The 19266-nt window shown below is 41.1% G+C and overlaps 4 protein-coding genes across 5 annotated transcripts in view; all 4 read right to left on the bottom strand.

Moving 5' to 3' along the window:
* rbm46 (RNA binding motif protein 46) overlaps window positions 1–3367 on the bottom strand; it is a 33714-nt gene extending 30347 nt beyond the window's left edge. Inside the window, exons 1-5 of one of the 2 annotated variants that reach the window (XM_084923134.1) lie at window positions 3188–3367; window positions 2543–2722; window positions 1438–1618; window positions 1048–1204; window positions 288–417 (exon numbers count right to left, since the gene is read on the bottom strand). In XM_084923134.1, coding sequence (XP_084779260.1) covers window positions 288–417; window positions 1048–1204; window positions 1438–1618; window positions 2543–2722; window positions 3188–3206 — 667 coding nt within the window. In that variant the 5' untranslated portion in view covers window positions 3207–3367. The other variant, XM_084923133.1, reaches the window with a different exon arrangement.
* A 422-nt stretch (window positions 3368–3789) lies between these two features.
* lratb.2 (lecithin retinol acyltransferase b, tandem duplicate 2) lies at window positions 3790–8474 on the bottom strand. Its single transcript, XM_084923132.1, has 5 exons — window positions 8190–8474; window positions 7939–8044; window positions 7739–7813; window positions 6874–7026; window positions 3790–4252 (listed from the first exon to the last, which is right to left on the bottom strand). The coding sequence occupies exons 1-5, from the start codon at window positions 8405–8407 to the stop codon at window positions 4097–4099; spliced, it is 708 nt and encodes a 235-aa protein (XP_084779258.1). The 5' UTR covers window positions 8408–8474; the 3' UTR covers window positions 3790–4096.
* An 894-nt stretch (window positions 8475–9368) lies between these two features.
* Window positions 9369–15887, bottom strand: LOC146390049 (lecithin retinol acyltransferase-like). Its single transcript, XM_084923131.1, has 2 exons — window positions 13894–15887; window positions 9369–10192 (listed from the first exon to the last, which is right to left on the bottom strand). Exons 1-2 carry the CDS (start codon window positions 14467–14469, stop codon window positions 10040–10042), a joined length of 729 nt encoding a protein of 242 aa, XP_084779257.1. The 5' UTR covers window positions 14470–15887; the 3' UTR covers window positions 9369–10039.
* Window positions 10080–19266, bottom strand: part of LOC146390047 (uncharacterized) — a 49176-nt gene continuing 39989 nt past the window's right edge. Inside the window, exon 21 of the transcript XR_014799787.1 lies at window positions 10080–10192. The gene's annotated coding sequence lies outside the window, so the exon portion shown is untranslated. The remainder of the gene's footprint in view (window positions 10193–19266) is intronic.

The following is a 19266-nucleotide window of genomic DNA, read 5'->3' as shown; positions in this document are numbered from 1 at the left end:
TTTGGTGCTTAAAGGACTCGAGCACTCCTGTGGATTCTACATCAGTGAACTCATCTTCTGCTGGTTAAACGATCAGAGCTTTGGAAGCTGCTGTCTTTCCTCTATAAACCCTCAGACCCAGAAGTCAGTCTGTGCTGCCCTCTGCTGGACGCTGAGAGGAACTGAGTCAGCTCAAAGGCTGCAGGTGCACACGTGTGACTCAGCACAGTGAAAACAAACAGTGGACACACAGATGTCTTCAAAGGTTAGGAAGGAAACACGTGGAGGAGGAGGAGGAGGAAGGCTACCTGGAATGAGCTTCCTGCGAGCCATCGCTGCAGCTTTGTGGGACTCGTACTCCACAAAGGCGAAACCTCGATTTCGGTTCTTGTCTGTGGTGCTCGGGTACACGATCGCATCCACCACGCCGTCCGTCACCTGGACACATAGACGCAGAGGGGGAGGAGCAGAAACTGAGATCTGAGAGACACACACTGCTTCAGAGAAGAGAGCAAACAGTAATACAGGGAGAGTGAAAGGAATCATCTGATTTTAAAGTGCCTTAACTTATCCTGTTAGAAAGCCTTTTAAAATAATAACATATATATATTATGTTTTATCATCATAAAATTTACAAACCAGCTCCATAAAAGTAGAACAGGAGGCGTCAGCTATTTTCAGCTATTTTTTCAGGTTTTTCATCAAAGACGGAGAGGAGGAGCAGGTGGAGGAAGCTGCCTAGCAGCAGATCAATCATTGCTGAATTAAACAGCAGCTGTGCAGAGAGCGGACAGCTGAGGCTCAAACTGAGAGGTGACAGCGAAACTCTGCAAAGAAGCGAAGCTTCCACAGTGAGGACACATTAAAGCTGCAGAGCAGGCCAGACTGAATCTGAAATGATCCATCTGCTACCTGTAAGACTTTAACTTAGACCGTCTTCTTCCTCTTACAGCGGTCTGACCCTCCTCCATTTCCATTAGCAGTGATGAGGAATAAGTTTGGACACAAAGATGCTGGTCTCACATATGGAAACCAGGAACTGTGGGTCAGTGAGTGAGTCTGTTTTACCTTCTTCATCTCCTCGATGATCTCGTCCTTCCTCTTGTCTTTGGGGATGGAGCCGATGAAGAGGCGGCAGTTGTCCAGACTCACGCACACGCCGATGAACTTCCCCGGGCGCACCTCGTAGTTGTCCAGCATCTGGATGGCTCTCTGCGCTGCTTCTCTGGAGCACAGAAACACTCGTTTTTAAGCTCCTTGCACAGGTTTCACTTCACTGGACTGCTTAACTACTTTTACCAATAAGAAAAAATAAATGAACATATACTCAGTGTGACGTGACTCAAAATGCCTGTGTCCTACACATATAAACATGGTTGGGCCCCATATAGTAACGTTATCTGCATCCACCTGAAAAACAAACGCAAGAGTCAAAGAAAACTGAGGAAGACGAGCGACCTGTCGGTGTACATGACAAAGGCGTAGCCGCGGTTCTCTCCGCTGAACTCCATCATCAGTCTGAACTCGTAGATCCTCCCGGCTTTCTCGAACAGCGGCACCAGGTCATCCTCGTACATGTCTCTGGGAATCTTTCCAACGAACACCTCACAACCCCGCGGGGGGGCGGGACCCTCCCAGCCTGTACCACGGACACAGAGTCAGCTGATCAAAGCCTTCATATTCATAAACATTTCTATCACTTATTTGATCAGATTAGAGGGTATTTCTGGGATTTCTACTGACCTATTCTTCCTTTTTGGTTGACGACTTTTTAATTAGGAGCTTAAGTAAAAAAAATTATTATTATTAAAATATGTGGAGTGGAGCAGATGCTGCTGCAGGTATTTTTGACAGCTGTGCAGATTACAGCAAATCTGATAAACTGAAAGCAGCATAAATTTAAAAAATGAATGCATGACTTACAAAACAAAAAGTTCATGTAACCAAATCATATAATTTTTTTTTAATTTAATAATTGAAATAAATTGAAATACTAAAATTAAAACTTAAATAAGATATATTAAAATCAGTAAACTAAAGTGTCAAAATAAAATTTAGAATATATAAATAATAATTTATTATTGAATTGACTTTTTAATTAAAACAATAATTCACATTTGTAAAAGTAAAGAAAATTAAATGTGCAAAAATAAATTATTTGAAACTCATTAAAGCAAAATGAATATATAAAAGACTTATTTATCTGTTAGTTAAACGAGTACTGTATACTAAAAATAAAATCACCAAATCAAAAGAACAGGATGCAAAATATTTCAGTTTTACACAAATACAATGAACTGCAATAAAGAAGAATATCATCAGTTATTTAAAAAAGTGCAAATAATTAAAATTAGTGAATTCAAATGTATGCCTTAATAAAAACAAAATAGTTTTAATGAAAACAAAGTCCACAGTTTCCCCTCTGATCTCTGCTTCACATCTAGCCAGGGAGCCACCTTGGTACCTGCCTCTCTGATACACATCTGTTTTGACACAAATGGGACTCCACAGCTACCCCGGGGCTGTTGTTTGTTTCTTTTACTTGTGTCGCAGGTTGACATACCTGGAGGTGGACCTCCGTACTTCCTCTGCCCGTTCTCCTGCACCATGTTGTAGCCCGTCTTATCGATCAGGGACAGCAGAGCCATCTCTTTAGCACAGATCACCTTTAAGTCCTCCTCCATCACCAGCGGCCTCGCCTCTTCACCCGAGTCCGTGTCCACGTCTCCCTCCCTGGGATCCTCTGTCCGACAAACAGCTGGGTTACCTGCCAGCTCAGGTGAGACTGCAACACTCATAAATTGAACCCGAGGGTGATGTGAACTTTTAGTGTCTTATAATTGATTTTACTCTCTTGAAAATATTATATCTGTGCTTTTTGCCTGTTTTCTAAGTCACCGTTTTCGTATATACTAAAGCCGCTATAAAAGCTAAACTAGCTTTCATTTGCTTTTGTAGTTTATTTTTCACACTTTCAAGCGTTCACTTCACATCTTAACGCCAAACAGCAACATTTAACACTAATATTTTCTTTCTAAACTGCTCGTGTGTAGCTAACTTTATTCGTTTAAAGCTTAAAAGCAGCCAACGATCCGCTGCTAACTCAGCATGCTAGCAGTTCCGTGATATAACTTAAACTTCTTCCGACCGTTTTTAAACCATTAAACCATGATAATGAAACTTTATTTTGGGTCGGATAAAATCTTACCGCTTCTTTCCAGCGCCATTTCCTGTCACAGTGAAATAAAACTCTCACGTTCCCGGACGATGCTGCGCTCTTCATCAACGACTCACCGAGAAAAGAGGCCGGGCCAACCTGACACCTGTGAGTGACAGGAAGCTGGCCTCCCGTCAGCCAATCACAACGTTCCTCTGTATAGGCGGGGCAACAGAAATAAAATAAAAAATATCTAATAAAACAAAATAAAATCTTAAAGTATGACCCTGAACTTTGGAAATTGTTTAATTATTATTATTATTATTATTATTATTATTATTATTATTATTATTATTATTATTATTATTAATAATAATAATAATAATAATAATAATAATAATTTAAACAATTTCCAAATAAATTAATATGCCCCTCCAAAAATCTAAATGTGATTTTATTTACATTAAAAAAAACAAATAAACTATAACACCAATGAAACGAAATAGGAGCAATAAAAAATAACAAAATTACAAAATGTAAACGAAGCATGTGTAAAATAATTTTGGAATAATTATCTAATAAAAACAAAAAATAATAAAATGACACAAAACCATATACTAATCATGTTATGTTAATAAATTTGCTTTTTGAACTAAAATTGTGATTAAAGCAGATCTACACTTGAAGTAACCTGGAAAAGACAGAGACTCAAGTCTGCTGAATTAAAATAAAAATGTATTTAATATATGACTTGAACATACAAGAAATAAGGCAAACTTATTTTTCTTGTTCTCCTCGACTCCAAACATTTTTTCTCTTGGTGATGACTCAGATTAAAAGTCTGTAAAAATGCCAGGACTCAACACTTATTGAACTTTAAATATTTTATTGAATTTTCCTTTTTGAATGTTTTGTTGTTCAGGGGGCAAATTTCTGCAAGTTTGAATGGCTGGTTTTTCTTCATGAGGCCATCCAGATGAGGAAAGGCAGTATAACAGCCAGTAGCACAGAGCACAGACTCACAGCCTGCAGGTAAAGCACCAAACACAGTGCCAGCACTGCCGCTGACTTGGCAACACGCTGACTCAGTAGCAGCTTTCTCATCGTCTTACAGAACTGATGAGGAGAAGAAGAAGAAAGGCAATAATGTAAAACCATCTATTATAGTGATGGTAATTTAAAACCCTTAATCTGCTCATCTTATAGTGTGAGGAAAGAAATACACTGACATGTATAGGGGCAAATATTCAGTTTTGTGTTGAAATGAAATGAAAGGAAAAGTTTTTATTTTATTAAAGTGATACCTGGCATTTTCCCAGTGTTCTATAGTCACAAGTCTAACTTTAGACACACCTGTTTAACTGCACTTTGACAAAAATATCTAATTGGCCAATCACATGGCAGCAGTTGAGTGCATTTAGGGCCATGATCAACCTGAGCATCCGAATGGGGAAGAAAGATGATTTAAGATGATTTAAGTTGGTTGTTGGGTGTTTCAGAAACAGGTGATCTGCTGGGATTTTCTCACACAACCATTTCTGAGGTTTGCAGAGACTTTTTTTTTTTCACTCCGTGTGAAAATGCCTGGTTGATGTCAGAGGTCAAAGAGTGTCTGGTTTGACTGATAGCAAAGCAACAGTAACTCAAATAACCACTCGATGCAACCAAGATATGTAGAAGACCAACAGCAGCAGATAACTGCACCAGGGGTGTCACTCCTGTCAGCTAAGAACAGAAAACTAAACATACAGTTTGCACAGGATCACCAAAAACAGAACATTGGACAACAGAAGATTTGAAAAATGCTTCTTGGTCTGATGAGTCTCCATTTCTGCTGCAGCATTCAGATAGTAGAGTCAGAATTTGCTGTAAACAGCATGAATCCATCCTGCCTTGTAACAACAGTTCAGGCTGCTGCCGGTGGTGTAATGGTGCTGAGGATTTTTTTTTTAAACCTACAGCCCATCTGAGTATTGCTGCTGACCATGTCCATCCCTTCTTGTACCCATCTTCCTGATGAATAGTTGCCCCTAACATGCCACAAAGCTCAAATCATCTCAAACTGGTTTCTCAAACATGACGATGAGTTCGCTGAATTGAAATGGCCTCAAAAGTCACTGGATCTATTTGGGACCTTTGGGAAGTAGTAGAACTGCTCATCATGGATGCTCAGCTGACAAATGTGCAGCAACTGTGTGACGACATCATGTCAATATGGACCCGAACCTCAGAGGAATGTTTCCAGCACCTTATTTAATCTGGACCACTAAGAATTAAGATGGCTAAGAAGGCAAAAAAGAGGCCCAACCCAGTACTAGCAAGGTATACCTAATAAATTGGCCAGTGAGTGTGTGTTGTTTTGGACTGCAGTGCAGAGTTTAAAATCAGCACCGTGTTTCCACTAGATGGAGTAGTTGCACAGTAATCTGGTTTTCATGGCTTTACATTTGTAGACAGTCACTTCTGAAACAAGTGAAAACCATCCACAACACATGCTTTTGTGCTTGTTTATCAGCTGACCGATAAATTGTCTAATCTTAAAGGTACTGCCATGCTACCACGCAGCTGTCTTTAATGACAACTTTCGCTTTTTTACAAGTCTTCTATCCAAATGACGTTCTTTAAGCCGCTTTGCTCTTTTTAAATTTCACTTTAATTGCCACACTCGTCTTCCTCCAGTTCATGCACTGCCTTCTTTCACGATTATGGTACATGCTTTTAATCGCATGCTGCAATCAGACGGCCTCGGAACAATCCTGCAACAACAAAAGAGCTTTCACTCAGGGCCTGTTGCTGCAACAGGGAGGCTTAACCCTATTAAAAAGGCAGGCTGGTCTGATCTGTGGTCAGTGTTAATCTGCAGCAGGAAACAACTGCTTCGCAGCTGAAGTGTAGGAAAGAAGCATGATCTGATGTGTGTTCATTGTTGGAGGAGCTGTTTGCTGTTCTTTCAGAGATTCTGAGCCTTAAGGTCAAAGTTTGGGTGAGAAGTTTTTACATGAGGATAGATTGTCCGATGGTTGTTTAAATGCATTCACTGATATGCTGTCGAGTGGCGCCCCCTAGTGAAGAATGTCACACACTGGTATTGCAGACTGAAACCGATTGAAAGCAGCAGGTTAGCAATCTGTCTGCTTTTATAAAGTGAAATTATTTGCCAACCAGGAGGATGCAGGTAATCCAAATTGTGGATTACAGGTCTCCTGTGCAATTGCCTTGCCATTAAAAAAAGACCCCCAAGAGATTAAAGATGTTGGTGAACAGCTGGTTGACCAGATTGGTTGCTAAATATGAAGACATTCAATGAAATTGCTCATTTCCCCTGATTGCAAGGAGGTTCCTGTCCTGTTCTTGCTTTACTGTGACAGTCAGTTACCTTCATAGTTTAAACATCACAAGCGCTTCAACTGCTATTTCAGCAGCTTAACTTCTTACTTCCATTTTTCATTTCCAAAGTCAGGAGCAGGATTTGAATCCATGCCGCCCACTGAGGAGTTGGACCTTGAATGTTGAATTTTGTGGCATTTACCCATCCAGAGACGAACAAGTGGTGCCATTACAGCTGCTTTCAGTGCTTCCACATAAACTGAGGAGAACTACAATAATAAGTTGAGCTTTCTATCAGCTATAAAAGACAAACTGACAACAGTCGTGCAGTTGTGTGATTGATTTTCAAAACGTGACTTTAAGATGCATCTATTAATAAGAAAAAAACACATTATTATCTCTAAGATCACCTGAAATGTCTGGAAGCTCATGACAGTGCCGTATCTGCAGTACATGACAAAGTGTTCACAGTTGTACCACAGCAGGCTGTAGGGCACTTCTCCCTGTAGCTTCTCTGCCCTTCTGGCCACATCCTCCCCTTTCAGCACTGCGTGGCTTAATACCTGCACACAGAAGAGAGCAGCCCGCATGTTGAAGTATGTTTGGGGAAGATCCCAAACCCCAGGATTCCTCTGTGTGGGTGTGTGTTTGAATGTTTGATAAAATGCTCAAGCACAGGAAAAAAGTGTTTGTATGACTGTGTGAATAGGACTTGTAGCACTTTGAGGTCTCAGTAGTAGCAGAACAGTGATTAAGTGCTCGATTATAGTAGGAAAGTGCTTTATATTCACAATTGTAGTAAAAAAAAAAAAAAAAAGCACTCAATTGTAGTAAAAAGGCACTTAATATTGGTGAAAAGCTCCCTACGTTGCCTGCAGCTGTTGCCACATCTATAATCCCCTCAGATTAACATTTATTTAGAAGGTTAATTCCCAGTTTGGTGGCCAGAAACATTTGAAAGGAAACATCGTGTTCTCTCTTTTTCTCAGTTTAAAGCTATAAAAGGTGTTGCTTCACAGGCAAGTGTTTCTCTTTTTACTCACTAATTTGGATTAACCCAACAGTAGGTTCATGTATATTAAGCCCACAGTCTAGCATAAAAATAGTATAAAAAATCCTTAAATGTAACTTTATGACATCTCATACCAATAAAGTGCCTTTGGTGTATTACTATTTAGACTAAGGATTTATCAATAATAGAATAATGTGTTAAGTACTTTAATTATAAGATGTTAAAGAAGTTAAAATGTTAGATTTGTTTTGTCCTGATGTCACCTTGTCCATCGGGTTGACCCGTATGTCTGCTCCATAGGCGAAGTCCTCTACTGAGTCCACCCTCACACTGCCACACTGAAGACACAAGACACGAGTTAGATCTCATTTACGACTGATTCTTTACCTGCTGTCATTTGATATGAGAGAAAAAGCTGTTGCACATTAAACCAGATGCTCAGCTGCTGCACCACTTGGTGTACCTTAGCCAGTACTCCAAGTAGGAGTCTGGTGTTGGAGACCATCTGACTGATCCGAAACTGGTCACTGGAGATGACGGGCATGATGTCTGGGATGAAATGAGCTACTCTGTGGAAAGGAAAGGATTCATGAAAAATAAATGGAAAGTGTGAGTCATTGGTGAGAAAGGAAGGAAAAACATTTTCACTTTTTTGAAACAGAATTTAAACCTTTGAACTGTTTCACTGATATTCTAGCTGTCTGTCACCCTTACCTGCCTCCACCCAGGTAAATCCCAAAGTGTATGAAGAGAGTCCTGGGAACCTCCAGCAGGTCTCCTCTGGTGAATATTGTGTCATATTTACTCTTCCTCTTCTCCCCTCCATGACACTCCGGCTCCTCTTCACTCTCCTTCTCTTTCTTCTTCTCTGCCGGTGGCTCGAATCCCGAGGCTGAGATAAAAAGCAGACCGAGAAGCGGCAGGGGAAACATGTCGAGAGGAGACCAAGGGGAAAGTGGAGCTGTCTGCGGTGTGGTTTTGTTCTGCTGGTGGGTGGGGCAGAGAGGGGATTAGAAACTGCTGGGAACCTTTAAGAGCTTTTTTGAGCAGCACACTCTACAGTCACATTTTACATTGTTGACGTTGATCTCTAACAACATTTTAGAGTCTTAAATGTGATCAAAGATCCTTGCCTTGGTCACAAATAAACTTTAAAAACTTGATGCAGAATCTCAAACTTGATTTGAAACATAATCTTACCATCTGTCAGATAATATAAGCTGCAGCCATTGTTTCCATGTAGTTGTAGTTCCCACATGTCACCAACAGATGGAGGTAACAGTGTACCAATCCACAGAAGACTACGTTTATAATGAGAAACATGAGAAGCGTTGTATGAAGCAAAACACTTGGGACTTCCCGAAGGACATTCAAAGCTCTTCTTTGGATGCTGCCTGCCTTTTGTTCTGTTCTGTCAAAATGATCCCACGCTGCTTCAGTAACGTTGAAGTCTGAACTCTGGGGAGGCCGATCCATGACTGATAGTGTTTCATTGTGTGTTGTTGTATCCAGGTATGCTTTTACTGCACCGGCAGTGTGTGTGTTTGGGATCATTGCTCTGCTGAAAAATGAAGCTGCTGCCAATCAGATGCTTTCCAGATGGTATTGCACGGTGGATCATACATTTTTATGTTGGACGCTACTTTTCATCATTTCATCAAAATCTCCAACAGCACTGAAATGCAGCCCCAAATGTTTCAGTGTTGAATCTCTTCACTTTGTCAGGTCTTTGTATTTCATTGGTAAAAATCATTTACAAGACTTAAAAATTCTAACAAAAGGAAAGTAGTTTTTCTAACTTTCACATCCTTGACTGACAGAAGAACCTCTGAGACTCCAACAAGGGTGGAATTGACGATGTGGTTATGTGGCTGATAAGGAATACAAGATATGTTTGCTTCCATTTCCTTTATTTACATATGAAACACAGCACATTGTTACAAAGAGGTAAAAAATAATTCTGTACAAAAGCTTGTGACTGTTAGGAAACAATCAGGTCATGTAGACTATCTACAGACATTTACACACGAGCTTCACCTGGTTACAGTACTAAAAGGAACATTCAAACGGAGGGAAATTAAACGACTGACTTTTAAGACGGTCAAGATGGAAAGAGTTAATTTTTTTTTCAAGTCAATAAACCCTTCAGAACCGTATGTATGGTCTCAATAGAAAAATAAATAAGTCATCTTTGGTTCCTTTACCAGCACAACCTTTCACCTTGAAACATCATTAGTCAACCAAATTGCGTTGGAGACACAACATTTTTGAGTTTTGGTGAATTTTGAGCCTGTTGCTAATTCTGTTAACTACCCATCTCCAGTTTTTCCTCTTTTTAAAAACAAAACAAAACAAAAAACTGAAAAAATAAAAAGCAAATCACTTTCTGTGCAGCAGAAAACAGCTACCAGATGGTGAAGTCAATTTTAAAAAGTTTTTTGAAAAGTTAAAATGTTTGCAGAAGACTGCGTTCACACTGTTGGTCTTCCAATATGGCGGCTCAGTGAGCTCTGAACCAGCGGTAAGGCTTGAACGCTGACAGTAAGTGCAGCTCCAGGCGGCTCTTAGCTCGCCATCCACAGGGTGAAGGGGATGAGGAAGGCTGGCAGGGCGGTGCTGACGGATATTCCCATATAAGCCATGGAAAGGAGCCCTAGCAGTGCTGTCAGCATGGCGTTTCGCTGGTCCCGGATCAGCAACTTCAGCCACTCGCAAAACTGGAGAGAGAGGACGAAAACGGGCACAAAATGAATTATGATCATATTAATAGAGCAGCTGAAGAGCTTTAAATGTGACAAGACAAATATAAACTCAGGATTCATTTTATTTCTCAGTGAACAGAGAGGAAGAAACCCTAATCAAATCAACGAGACACAGTTTTTAAAACCAGGGCAACTCCCCAAAACACTCAGCAGTTTTCCAAGGTGTAAAGCAGGTAGGCTGGTTGGTCTTTAGGCCTTTTTTTTTTTTTTTTTTTTTTTTAATTTACACCCAGTGATTCGCTCAATACACAGATAAAACTATTAGACACAGGATAAGTTCACTCTATTCCCTCCCCCCAAAGACTAACCAAAAAGCTCAAATCAAAGAGCTTTTTGTGGTTGATACAAATGAAGCAAAGCACCAGTCTTAAGACTTTCTTTAAGCCGACCTCTTGTAGCAGAATAACGACCATAATTGACCTGATGTTTATTTTTGTGAGGGGCCCTCAGAGGTCCTTTTAAGAGCTTCTGTTGGCCCCTAGCCCCCCTTGAAATGAACCTGTAGAGGCAGACTCTGAGACTGCAGACAGGTCTGATGTTTAGGTTAGAGATTGCAGGAAGTGAAACTTGATCAGGGGAAAGTTTCTCTGCTGCAAGAGAGAAACCACAGTCTGTTCTTTATTCCTGCTGCGTTTAGCTTCAGTTTCATTATAAGATAGGATAATATTTTATATACAGCAAGAATTTTCATTTTGTATGTGTGTTCAGAAATGGATATATACATATATGTTTTAATGTACAAACTTTTAAATGTATTTTTCCTTTTTTTTAATTTTTTTTTAGCTGAGGGGCATGTACAGCTTTCTACCACTAGAGGTCTCTCTTCTGCACATTGTGCAAGACAGCGCCCCCTGTGATGTTAACTGGTTTGCCTTTTTTTTTTTTTTTTTACATGTAGGTCAAGTGCATTAGGCCCTGGTTCCACAGGCCTACAGACTGCTTGCCAACCACTGGTCGCTAGGGAAACTGTAGCTGTGTCCCAAAACTGTGTATATACTTTAACGGGGTTGGTGGCGTGAAAGTGGTCGTAAAGATGTATTTGGTGGTGCACTAAAAACATCCTCGCGATTGACTTGGTCCCTAACTGATAGCTGCGGTCACCTGCAGTTTGTGTGAAAGATGCCGAGTTGTTGTGACTCGCCAAGCAGTAGTGACACTGATAACGCAAACTGTAAATCAGGAATCATTGACCTTCAAAGTAAGAGCTGCCTCTTTTTTTTTTTTTACGTGTGTGCGGGTTTTTGCTGTAAGCCACAACTTTTACTGTGAGGGCGAATGTTCAGTTTTTTGAGTCACACTTTAAAGATTCACTAAAGCTTAGAGTGTAAAATCTGTATTTAACGCAAACTATTGGCAACCATGGCAACCTTCCTCTAATGACCAATGCAATCACAAGGAAGTTGTTGATGCAGTGCCCTTCAGCAACCTAGGGACCGTTTCATTGTGGGGTCTTTACCTTAGAATATAAAGCCCCTTTAGTAGACCATATAGATAAAATGAATCAAACTGAATAGACTGGAGGTTCCCAGGCGGTCGCTGACCGGTCTCTATGTGTGGCTGAGGCACTGCTTAAACACGAACAAAGAAAAACAACAGAAAAATACAATGTTTGCTGAGTTATCCTAGCTAGCAAGTAAACTGTTAGCTAAAAATAGCTTTGGTGCTCAAATAATAATAAATGATATTCCTGAGTGTTAAATACTCAATATATTAATTATCTGTCAGGTTTTTTTGTTTGTTTGTTTGTTTGTTTTTACTTTTTGGTGCTTTTATGTCAAATGTAATGAACATTTCACTTCGAACTTTTTACTTTGAACTTAGATGTTCAGAGGAACTGGTGAAAATGGTGTAACATGCTAATAACCTGTTTTCTCATTAGCATTTTTTATTAGCACGGAGCATAAAGTAAAGCTGAGGCTGACTGGAGTGTCTCTAGTTTTTCAGATATTTGGACAAACCCAAAAGGACTGCACCAATCTGAACTCAAACAGCCTCAAACAGAGTTGCTTCTGTGATGCCTAACCACAATCTGAATTAACCACAGAGAGGTCAGCTCTCTAATGTGCAGGAGCCTCTGCTGCATCATCATCATTATCATCATCAGAGCGTACCAGCCCAGATTCTGCTGCTGCCTTTTGGTTTCTGGCAGGCGACTCTGGTCTGAATGCAGCTCTTGTTCTCAGGACTTTTCCAAGGAGTGACCCAGATTTTCCTTTTCTGCTCAGAAGCAGCTTCACATTCACTTGGAAACAAAGGCAGAGAGCTGTAAATGTTGTTTTTAATGTCTGAAAATGAAGACTTAAAGCTCTTGAATAAATCACTGCGGTGAACAGAGTTAGCTGTACAAAGAGACCTCCCCACACACACACACACACACATACATTTTGGATGTGTTTTTAGCCGTGATTATTGCTATTATGGCTTCTTTCCACTCCTCTCTTCTACTCTCTGTAGGACTTTTAAAGATCTGTGGACAGGAAATAAGTTGCAGCCAGACTAGAGCATGGCAGAGCACAGTAAGCTGGTTCTACAGCGATGATAATAACTAACTACTGACTGTGTTTGTGAACCTAAGCTGCAAACGATGCTGTGATCCTGTTTGCTGTGATTCTTTTTATTTTTAGGCCACTTAAGTGATAAAAGCTGCTATGTTAAAGTAACGTCATTGCATTCAATCAATAATAATAATGTCATGTAGGTGACTATTTACTTTCAGTGTGTTTCACTGTGAAAACTGTTGTAATATTACTTCATCAGTCTAAACAGATGTCAAACATGCGGTTCGTGGTCTAGAATCAGCCCGGCAAAGGGTCCGATCTGGCAAAGTGGATGGCTTTGAAAAGATGTAAAAACCGAAAAGGATGAGGGCATGAATCTTGTTCTATTTCCTCTTAAAAATGTTTAATGACACCAGAGTTTGAGCTGTGAATGTCACCTGAGGTCTGAGTCAGTGTTTTCTGCCAGCACCCACAGCCATCTGCACCAAACTAGGTAACAGATAAAGAGTTCATATTCAGATTTTTTGTGGCCCCACATTTAAAAATCCAGCCTCAAGTTCACAAACCATCTACACATTCAAAATCTAATGACTGCTGTAAAAGAAAAGGAAAACAGGGCTTTGTTTACAGCCTTTTAAACACACTTGGATGCACCTCAACTCCACATTCAAAACGTTGAGAATAAATAAAGATTTACAGCAGAACAAACTGTTTCTGCTTACCGTGAATAAAGTGTATCACTGTGAAGCATCAGTGCAGCCCTGTCACAGTAAACGCTCTGATGTTGCGCCAAAAATTACACTTAAACTGTCATAAATGACTTGTTGGCCTATAATCTGTTAAAATGTATCACACATCTGTCATGTCATGATACGGAGTCACTCTGAGTGTCAGTGACACCAAAAATGTGTTTTTCAAGATCGATCTGGCAAAGAGGGCAACAAACCTTGTGGCAAATATAACTTAAAGTTTGTTTACAAAACTTTAAAGTGTTAAAAAGGCCAGTTTTTTTTAATAATGGAAATACAACGACACATAAACAGAGCAGGTTCTCCTTCATCGATCCTGTTCACTGCGATGTGTTTACCATCAGAAGGAGAGATATTAGACATAAAACACCCAGCAAACACGCCGGGTCGGTCTTGGGCTCGGGCTCACCTTGTCGGTCTGCAGGCTCTGCGCGGTGCCGTAGCGGCAGTAGGTGACGAAGTGCTCGCAGTTGTTCCATAGCAGGCTGTAGGCGACGGTGCCCACCAGCCGCTCCGCCCGCAGCGCCACCTCCTCCCCGGCCAGCGGGCTCTTGCGCACCGAGCGGTCCATGGCATTCAGCAGGATCCCGGCGCCGTACGCGAAGTCCTCCACAGAGTCCACGCGCACGCTGGCGCGCTTCGCGATGACCCCCACCAGCAGCCGCGTGTTGGTCACCATCTCCTCGATCTGGCGGCTGTCGGCGGTCAGCGCCGGGAGGATGTCCGGGATGAGATGCGCCACCCGGTCGTCGCCCAGGTAGATGCCAAAGTGAGTGAAGAGAGTCCGGGGAACCTCCAGCAGGTCTCCCCGCTGGAACCGGTGAGAGGCTGAGGCGGGCTGCGGCGGTGAGTCTTCCCGGTCACAGCGCTTGCTGGTGGGCGGCGGTTCTGCGCACTCTACGCCCAGAGGAGGCAGCAGGCTGGAGAGCTTGATGTGCGCGAGGAGGAAGAGCTTCTCCAGGAGGAAGGTGAGCGTGTCCAGCATGGTGAAGCTGCAGTAAACCGGTCTGTGATCACTGATCTGCTTCTCTGTGGCCTCCTCTGCGCACAGCCACGAGTTTTCCTCCTCACTGTGGAGGGGAGGGGGCGTGACGTCATGACCGCAAAGAGAGGCTGCAAGTGAAAAGCGGGTGTGGGACTGGGAGAGGGGGGCAGAGAGGGGGGAGCTCTCAGGGATCTGCAGAGCGGCTGGAATAGGTTTGTGAGTCAGGTATGAGGCCACGGCAGAAAAACAAAAACAGAACAGAGCTCAAACCGCAGAGCGTCGTCCTCCACCGCGTTCACCACCTCCACACCAGCCAAAATGCAGAGAGTTCACAACTTTCTAGCACAGCAAAATGTGGCTCTCACACATTCATCACAACCACCTTCCTGGGAACTGTGCTGAGGTCGCAGCTTTCCCAAAGTCACCAAATGGCCTAACACACACCCACACACACACACACACAGGGAGGCAGAGTGAGCTGGCAGTGTGTCTGCAGAGCTGTGTGTGTTTGTGTGTGTGTGAGCTGCAGGCTCAGCTCCTGTTTGTTAAACTCAGAAAACTGATTAGTAAATAAAGTCATTATTCTTGGTATCACTGTAAACTCCTTGTTTACTTCCGAGCTTCCCTGTGGGGCCTTTAAACACATCATCACCTCTGGAGCTGGAAATGCCAAAACAAGGACATAAACTGCAGCTCCTCTAACGACTACTGGAGGCTGGGACTCCCACAGACTCCTGCGTTAAAGTGTTGAACTTTAAATGAACACGTTGACAGACTCCTGCAGAAACAGTTTTGATCTCTGTTGCTAACTTAACCCATTGTAACAACTGTTAGGGGTGTGGCCTTTTGATTGACTGACAGGTGAATGGTGACTAGGTGGTTGTAGCAGCTAGTTCAACTTCACAAATTGGACTCACTGAACTGGACCTGTGGACTAGCCCTTTACCAGCTGAACTGGTAATTCAGCTTAACTCGGTTTTAGTAATTTTCCATAACAATTGAGGACCACCTAATGTGCGTGTGTCATTATAGCATCACAGCCAATAGTCCTGTGACGTCATTTATACCTGCTGTGGCTTTTCATCATTGATGGTCCATGGCATTGTTTTTGTAGGCATTTACCGTAGCCTGGTACCAGGTACTCCTTTCTCTGTTCTTCTTTTTATTTCTATTATTCTATTCTATGGATGGATGATTCTATTCCATTCTATTCTTCTCTTTTTCCCCTGCTGATATTTCAGCTGTTCTTCTGCCTGGTAACAGATTTGGGGTTTCAGCTTAGATGCATCCATATATTAGCATATCTTGCTAATATATTTTGAGCCATAACTGACACATTTAGCATTTTTAAAATACCTAATTATGACCCAAATTCATTATACTTTAAAATTTCCTCCTGTGAGACACTGGCAACCCCCCCCCCCCCAAAACAAACAAACAAACAAACAAAAAAACAAAACAAAAAAGACTTGGCATGAGTTGAATTCCCACAATCCCCCCACTCTTTGCATGGCCATACAGCTACAACTCTGGACACCTACACCAATTAAACTTGCTGAGAGGCATCGTAAAAGTTATCACCCCCAGCTGGATTAAGCTAACATGCTGAATATTTGGAGATAGGTGCCAGATTTCTAATTGGTGCAAAGAAAAGATAAAATATAAAAAAATACAACCAATAAATATAAACGTCTGCAAACAGAAACATAATTAAAATAGAGGATTCATTAGATGAGCAGTGAGGAAACAATGACGGTGTACTCAACACACTGTATAAAAGTTCTGGAACAATTTCAGGACTTTCTTTTGGCTCAACGTAGATTTTTTGGGAGTGATTACACACCTAAGCCTGATTAGTCTCTATATAGTTCAGGCAGAGTCATATACTAACTTTTGTTTTTGCTCACAGCCACAGGAAGTCACTGGAGGAAAAAAAATAGTTACATGGCGCTCCAGAGCAGCAGCCTTTAAAGCTGGGTCACCTTTGGTTATTAGACGAAAGGACCTCAGTGAGTCAAACTATGGAGTTCATTTTGTGTCACTGATCCATGAATGGCTTCAAATCAAATGAGGTTTGCATTTCACAGTTGATAAAATCAGCTTTTCTCTAGCAGCTGAGGTTTTTAAAGCATTTACAATCGAGGAGGAATTTGTCCAACTCATAAAGATGTGACAAAAGCATTAATAACTGTTTCTAAGAGATAACAATGGCTTTAACTTGGCAACGCCCTGCACAACACTGTAGATCTGCCTGTTAAAAGTGCAGAACCATTCCCTAAAAAGTGTCTGACAAAAGCTGTTTTACCTGCACTGTCCTCACACGAGTTTAAGGTTAAAGTCTACGCCATGTCCGATGTAACTGAATCGAACACTGTGGCTGCTTTGCATGTGTGAAAACAGATTTAATTACCAATGCTGAGAGCAGCAGTTGTAGTCAGGAGGACTGAAGCTGTTTTTCATCCACCTCTCATTTCTGTTATTCATTCTTCTCCTGCCTTTCTTCCTTCTATACAGAGAAGAAGGGGATTGTGAGGGGATTAAGGGTAGATTATAGAAACACACACACACACGGACACACTGAGCCGCCATCCCCCTGCTGAGACAGCCTAACTGGTGCTGAAAGATTGAGGAGGGATGAGATTTGCCTGCTGAATGAGTGTTGATGTGATCCCTGCTGAGATGCTGCTAAAAGGTGAATGGAGTTGAGTGACAGGCTGCTCAGCGGGTGTGTGGGTGTACCTATGAATCTGTTCACGTGGGGACCAGGAACTATTTCAGACCTTGTGAGGACTTTGTGCATGAAGGCATTTTGTCTGGGTTAAGTTGTTATTTTGTTCTCATTTTTTAACTCGATGGATTTTTTAATCTTTAGTTTCACTTTGATCTTCTTCTTTCTGTGGTTATTTTGTGTCTGTTTGTGGTCGTTACGAGTTAGTTTGCATCTCTAATACTGGTCACTGTCCCCGCCTCTTTTTGGTCGTTGTGAGTGTGATAGTTGTTTAGCACTTCTTTGTAAATATTTGCATCTTTTCTCTCTTTCAGAAAACTCTACGTGACCTTTCCAAACCATTGTTATTAACGACGCCCTCAGCCATGACAGTGAAGATGAGCTAAACAGTGATGACATATATGCTGTACAACATGTGTTGTACAACACATCAGAGACTAGCATGTGTACTGAATATTGGAATACAAAGTTAACTGTTATTAAGTTGCCAAAATCAGATACATGCTAGCTAACTGCACATGTTAGCGGTAACATTATTAATTTGTGCAATTACATGAAATCAATGAATCACATGTTGAACATGATATTATCACTGTACATGGGTTAGCTGCAGAAGTGATTTGACAGGCTAAGCTAGCATTTCTAATCAGACCTGATTGTTTCAGTAATAACATTTGTACAGGCTCTGGTAAATAGCTTTTTTGTGTTAGCAGGGTCACTAGTGTTAGCTAACCTTAGCAGAAGAAACACAGCTTACTGGGGATTTATGCTTCAGCGACAAATCTGAAGCTATATCATAACCGCAAACCCCTCTGAAACTTATGTAGGTTAAAGCTGTGCTATAACCTGCAGCGTACCTCCCTAGAAATATAACTTCACATCAGGTCTACGCAGCCTGCAACTACTGTGATTGTTCAGTATTCCTCATGTGCATTGATCGTTACTTTTTCCCTACAATTGAATTTTAAAGTAAAAACCATAACAGCACTAAAAGGACTCAGAAAAGTCAGCAAATTCAGCAATTGACGAAACTATAGATGTGAGAGGATGTACAAAGAAGTGGAAAAACTTGAGAGACAAATGTGTTTATCCCCAAAGAAAACTGACCACAACAAAGACCGGGACCCAGAAGAGGAACAATCCCCATTTCTAACTTATGTAGCTTACCTAAATTACCCCTCAAGCTCCACAAGGATTCTCGGCAGAAGTCTACAACAGGCCTTAGAAGTTTAAGTCTGTATTGTGCTTGAAGCTTGTTGTTTGGTAACGTTAGTGGACTAAATTTCTAAGCTAGCGTTAGTTAGTGTTGTTAACTGTCGACTGTCATAGACTTTGTTAATCTTATACTAGACAAATTTACACATTATGACAGCACAAGGGTTAGTAAGAAAAAGTCAACTAGAAGCTATAACAATTCTACAAGTAACTTACTATTTACGAATGGTTGCTATATAGAGTAAATACACAAATAGAAACATCTTTGTATGTACATAAAGTGCATTGGGAGTGGCAATATGTAGTCCTTTGTGTTTGCATGTGTGTACAGTACAGTCTAGTCTGACTGCTGTCAGGGTGAAGAATCTGTGATAGTGTGCGATGAACATCACATTGTTTGGATTTTCACGGAAAACTTCATGCTAAGCCCTTCACAGTTAAAAAAAAAAAAGAAAAAGATTTTAATACATGAAAAAGTTACATAAGTGTTTCTGTGTCTACTTATGTTTTATTTAATTCATTTAGCTAATTATGTTTTGTGTCTCTTCTTTGTTGCTTTCATCTTTTGTGAGTGTTTTTTTGTCTCATTTTGAAGTAAGGCCATTGGTTTACATCAGTTTGCATTTGTTGTGTGTCTGTTTTCTGTGAAGTTAGTTTTCGTCTGTTTGTGGTTGATTATTTTGTTTTCAGTCCTTTTATTGTTTCTGCAGTTGCATGCATCTTCCTGTTTCTGTCAGCACGAGTAGTTCTGGGTCATTTTCTTTATATTTGTTGTTTTTCCAGAGCATTCTGTGTTACTTTGAAGCAGTCTGTTGGAGCGCATTTATCCTTTATTGCCTGATAGTGTTACAGCC

This window comes from Perissodus microlepis, chromosome 3 (assembly GCF_051167445.1).
Source record: "Perissodus microlepis isolate ML-2025 ecotype Zambia chromosome 3, ASM5116744v1, whole genome shotgun sequence".
Taxonomy (NCBI): Eukaryota; Metazoa; Chordata; class Actinopteri; order Cichliformes; family Cichlidae; genus Perissodus; species Perissodus microlepis.
This window is presented reverse-complemented; position numbering and strand designations above follow the sequence as displayed.

Bases quoted from the DNA above. Each gene is read 5' to 3' on its own strand.
- lratb.2 (XM_084923132.1), bottom strand. From the start codon at position 8,407: ATGTTTCCCCTGCCGCTTCTCGGTCTGCTTTTTATCTCAGCCTCGGGA. The intron at 7,814-7,938 runs GTACACCAAGTG...TTGTGTCTTCAG, and splicing joins TACTTGGAGTACTGGCTAAG to TGTGGCAGTGTGAGGGTGGA. The intron at 4,253-6,873 runs GTGATCTTAGAG...TCTCCTCATCAG, and splicing joins TGAGCTTCCAGACATTTCAG to TTCTGTAAGACGATGAGAAA.
- LOC146390049 (XM_084923131.1), bottom strand. From the start codon at position 14,469: ATGCTGGACACGCTCACCTTCCTCCTGGAGAAGCTCTTCCTCCTCGCG. The intron at 10,193-13,893 runs GTGAGCCCGAGC...CTCTCTCTCCAG, and splicing joins AGAGCCTGCAGACCGACAAG to TTTTGCGAGTGGCTGAAGTT.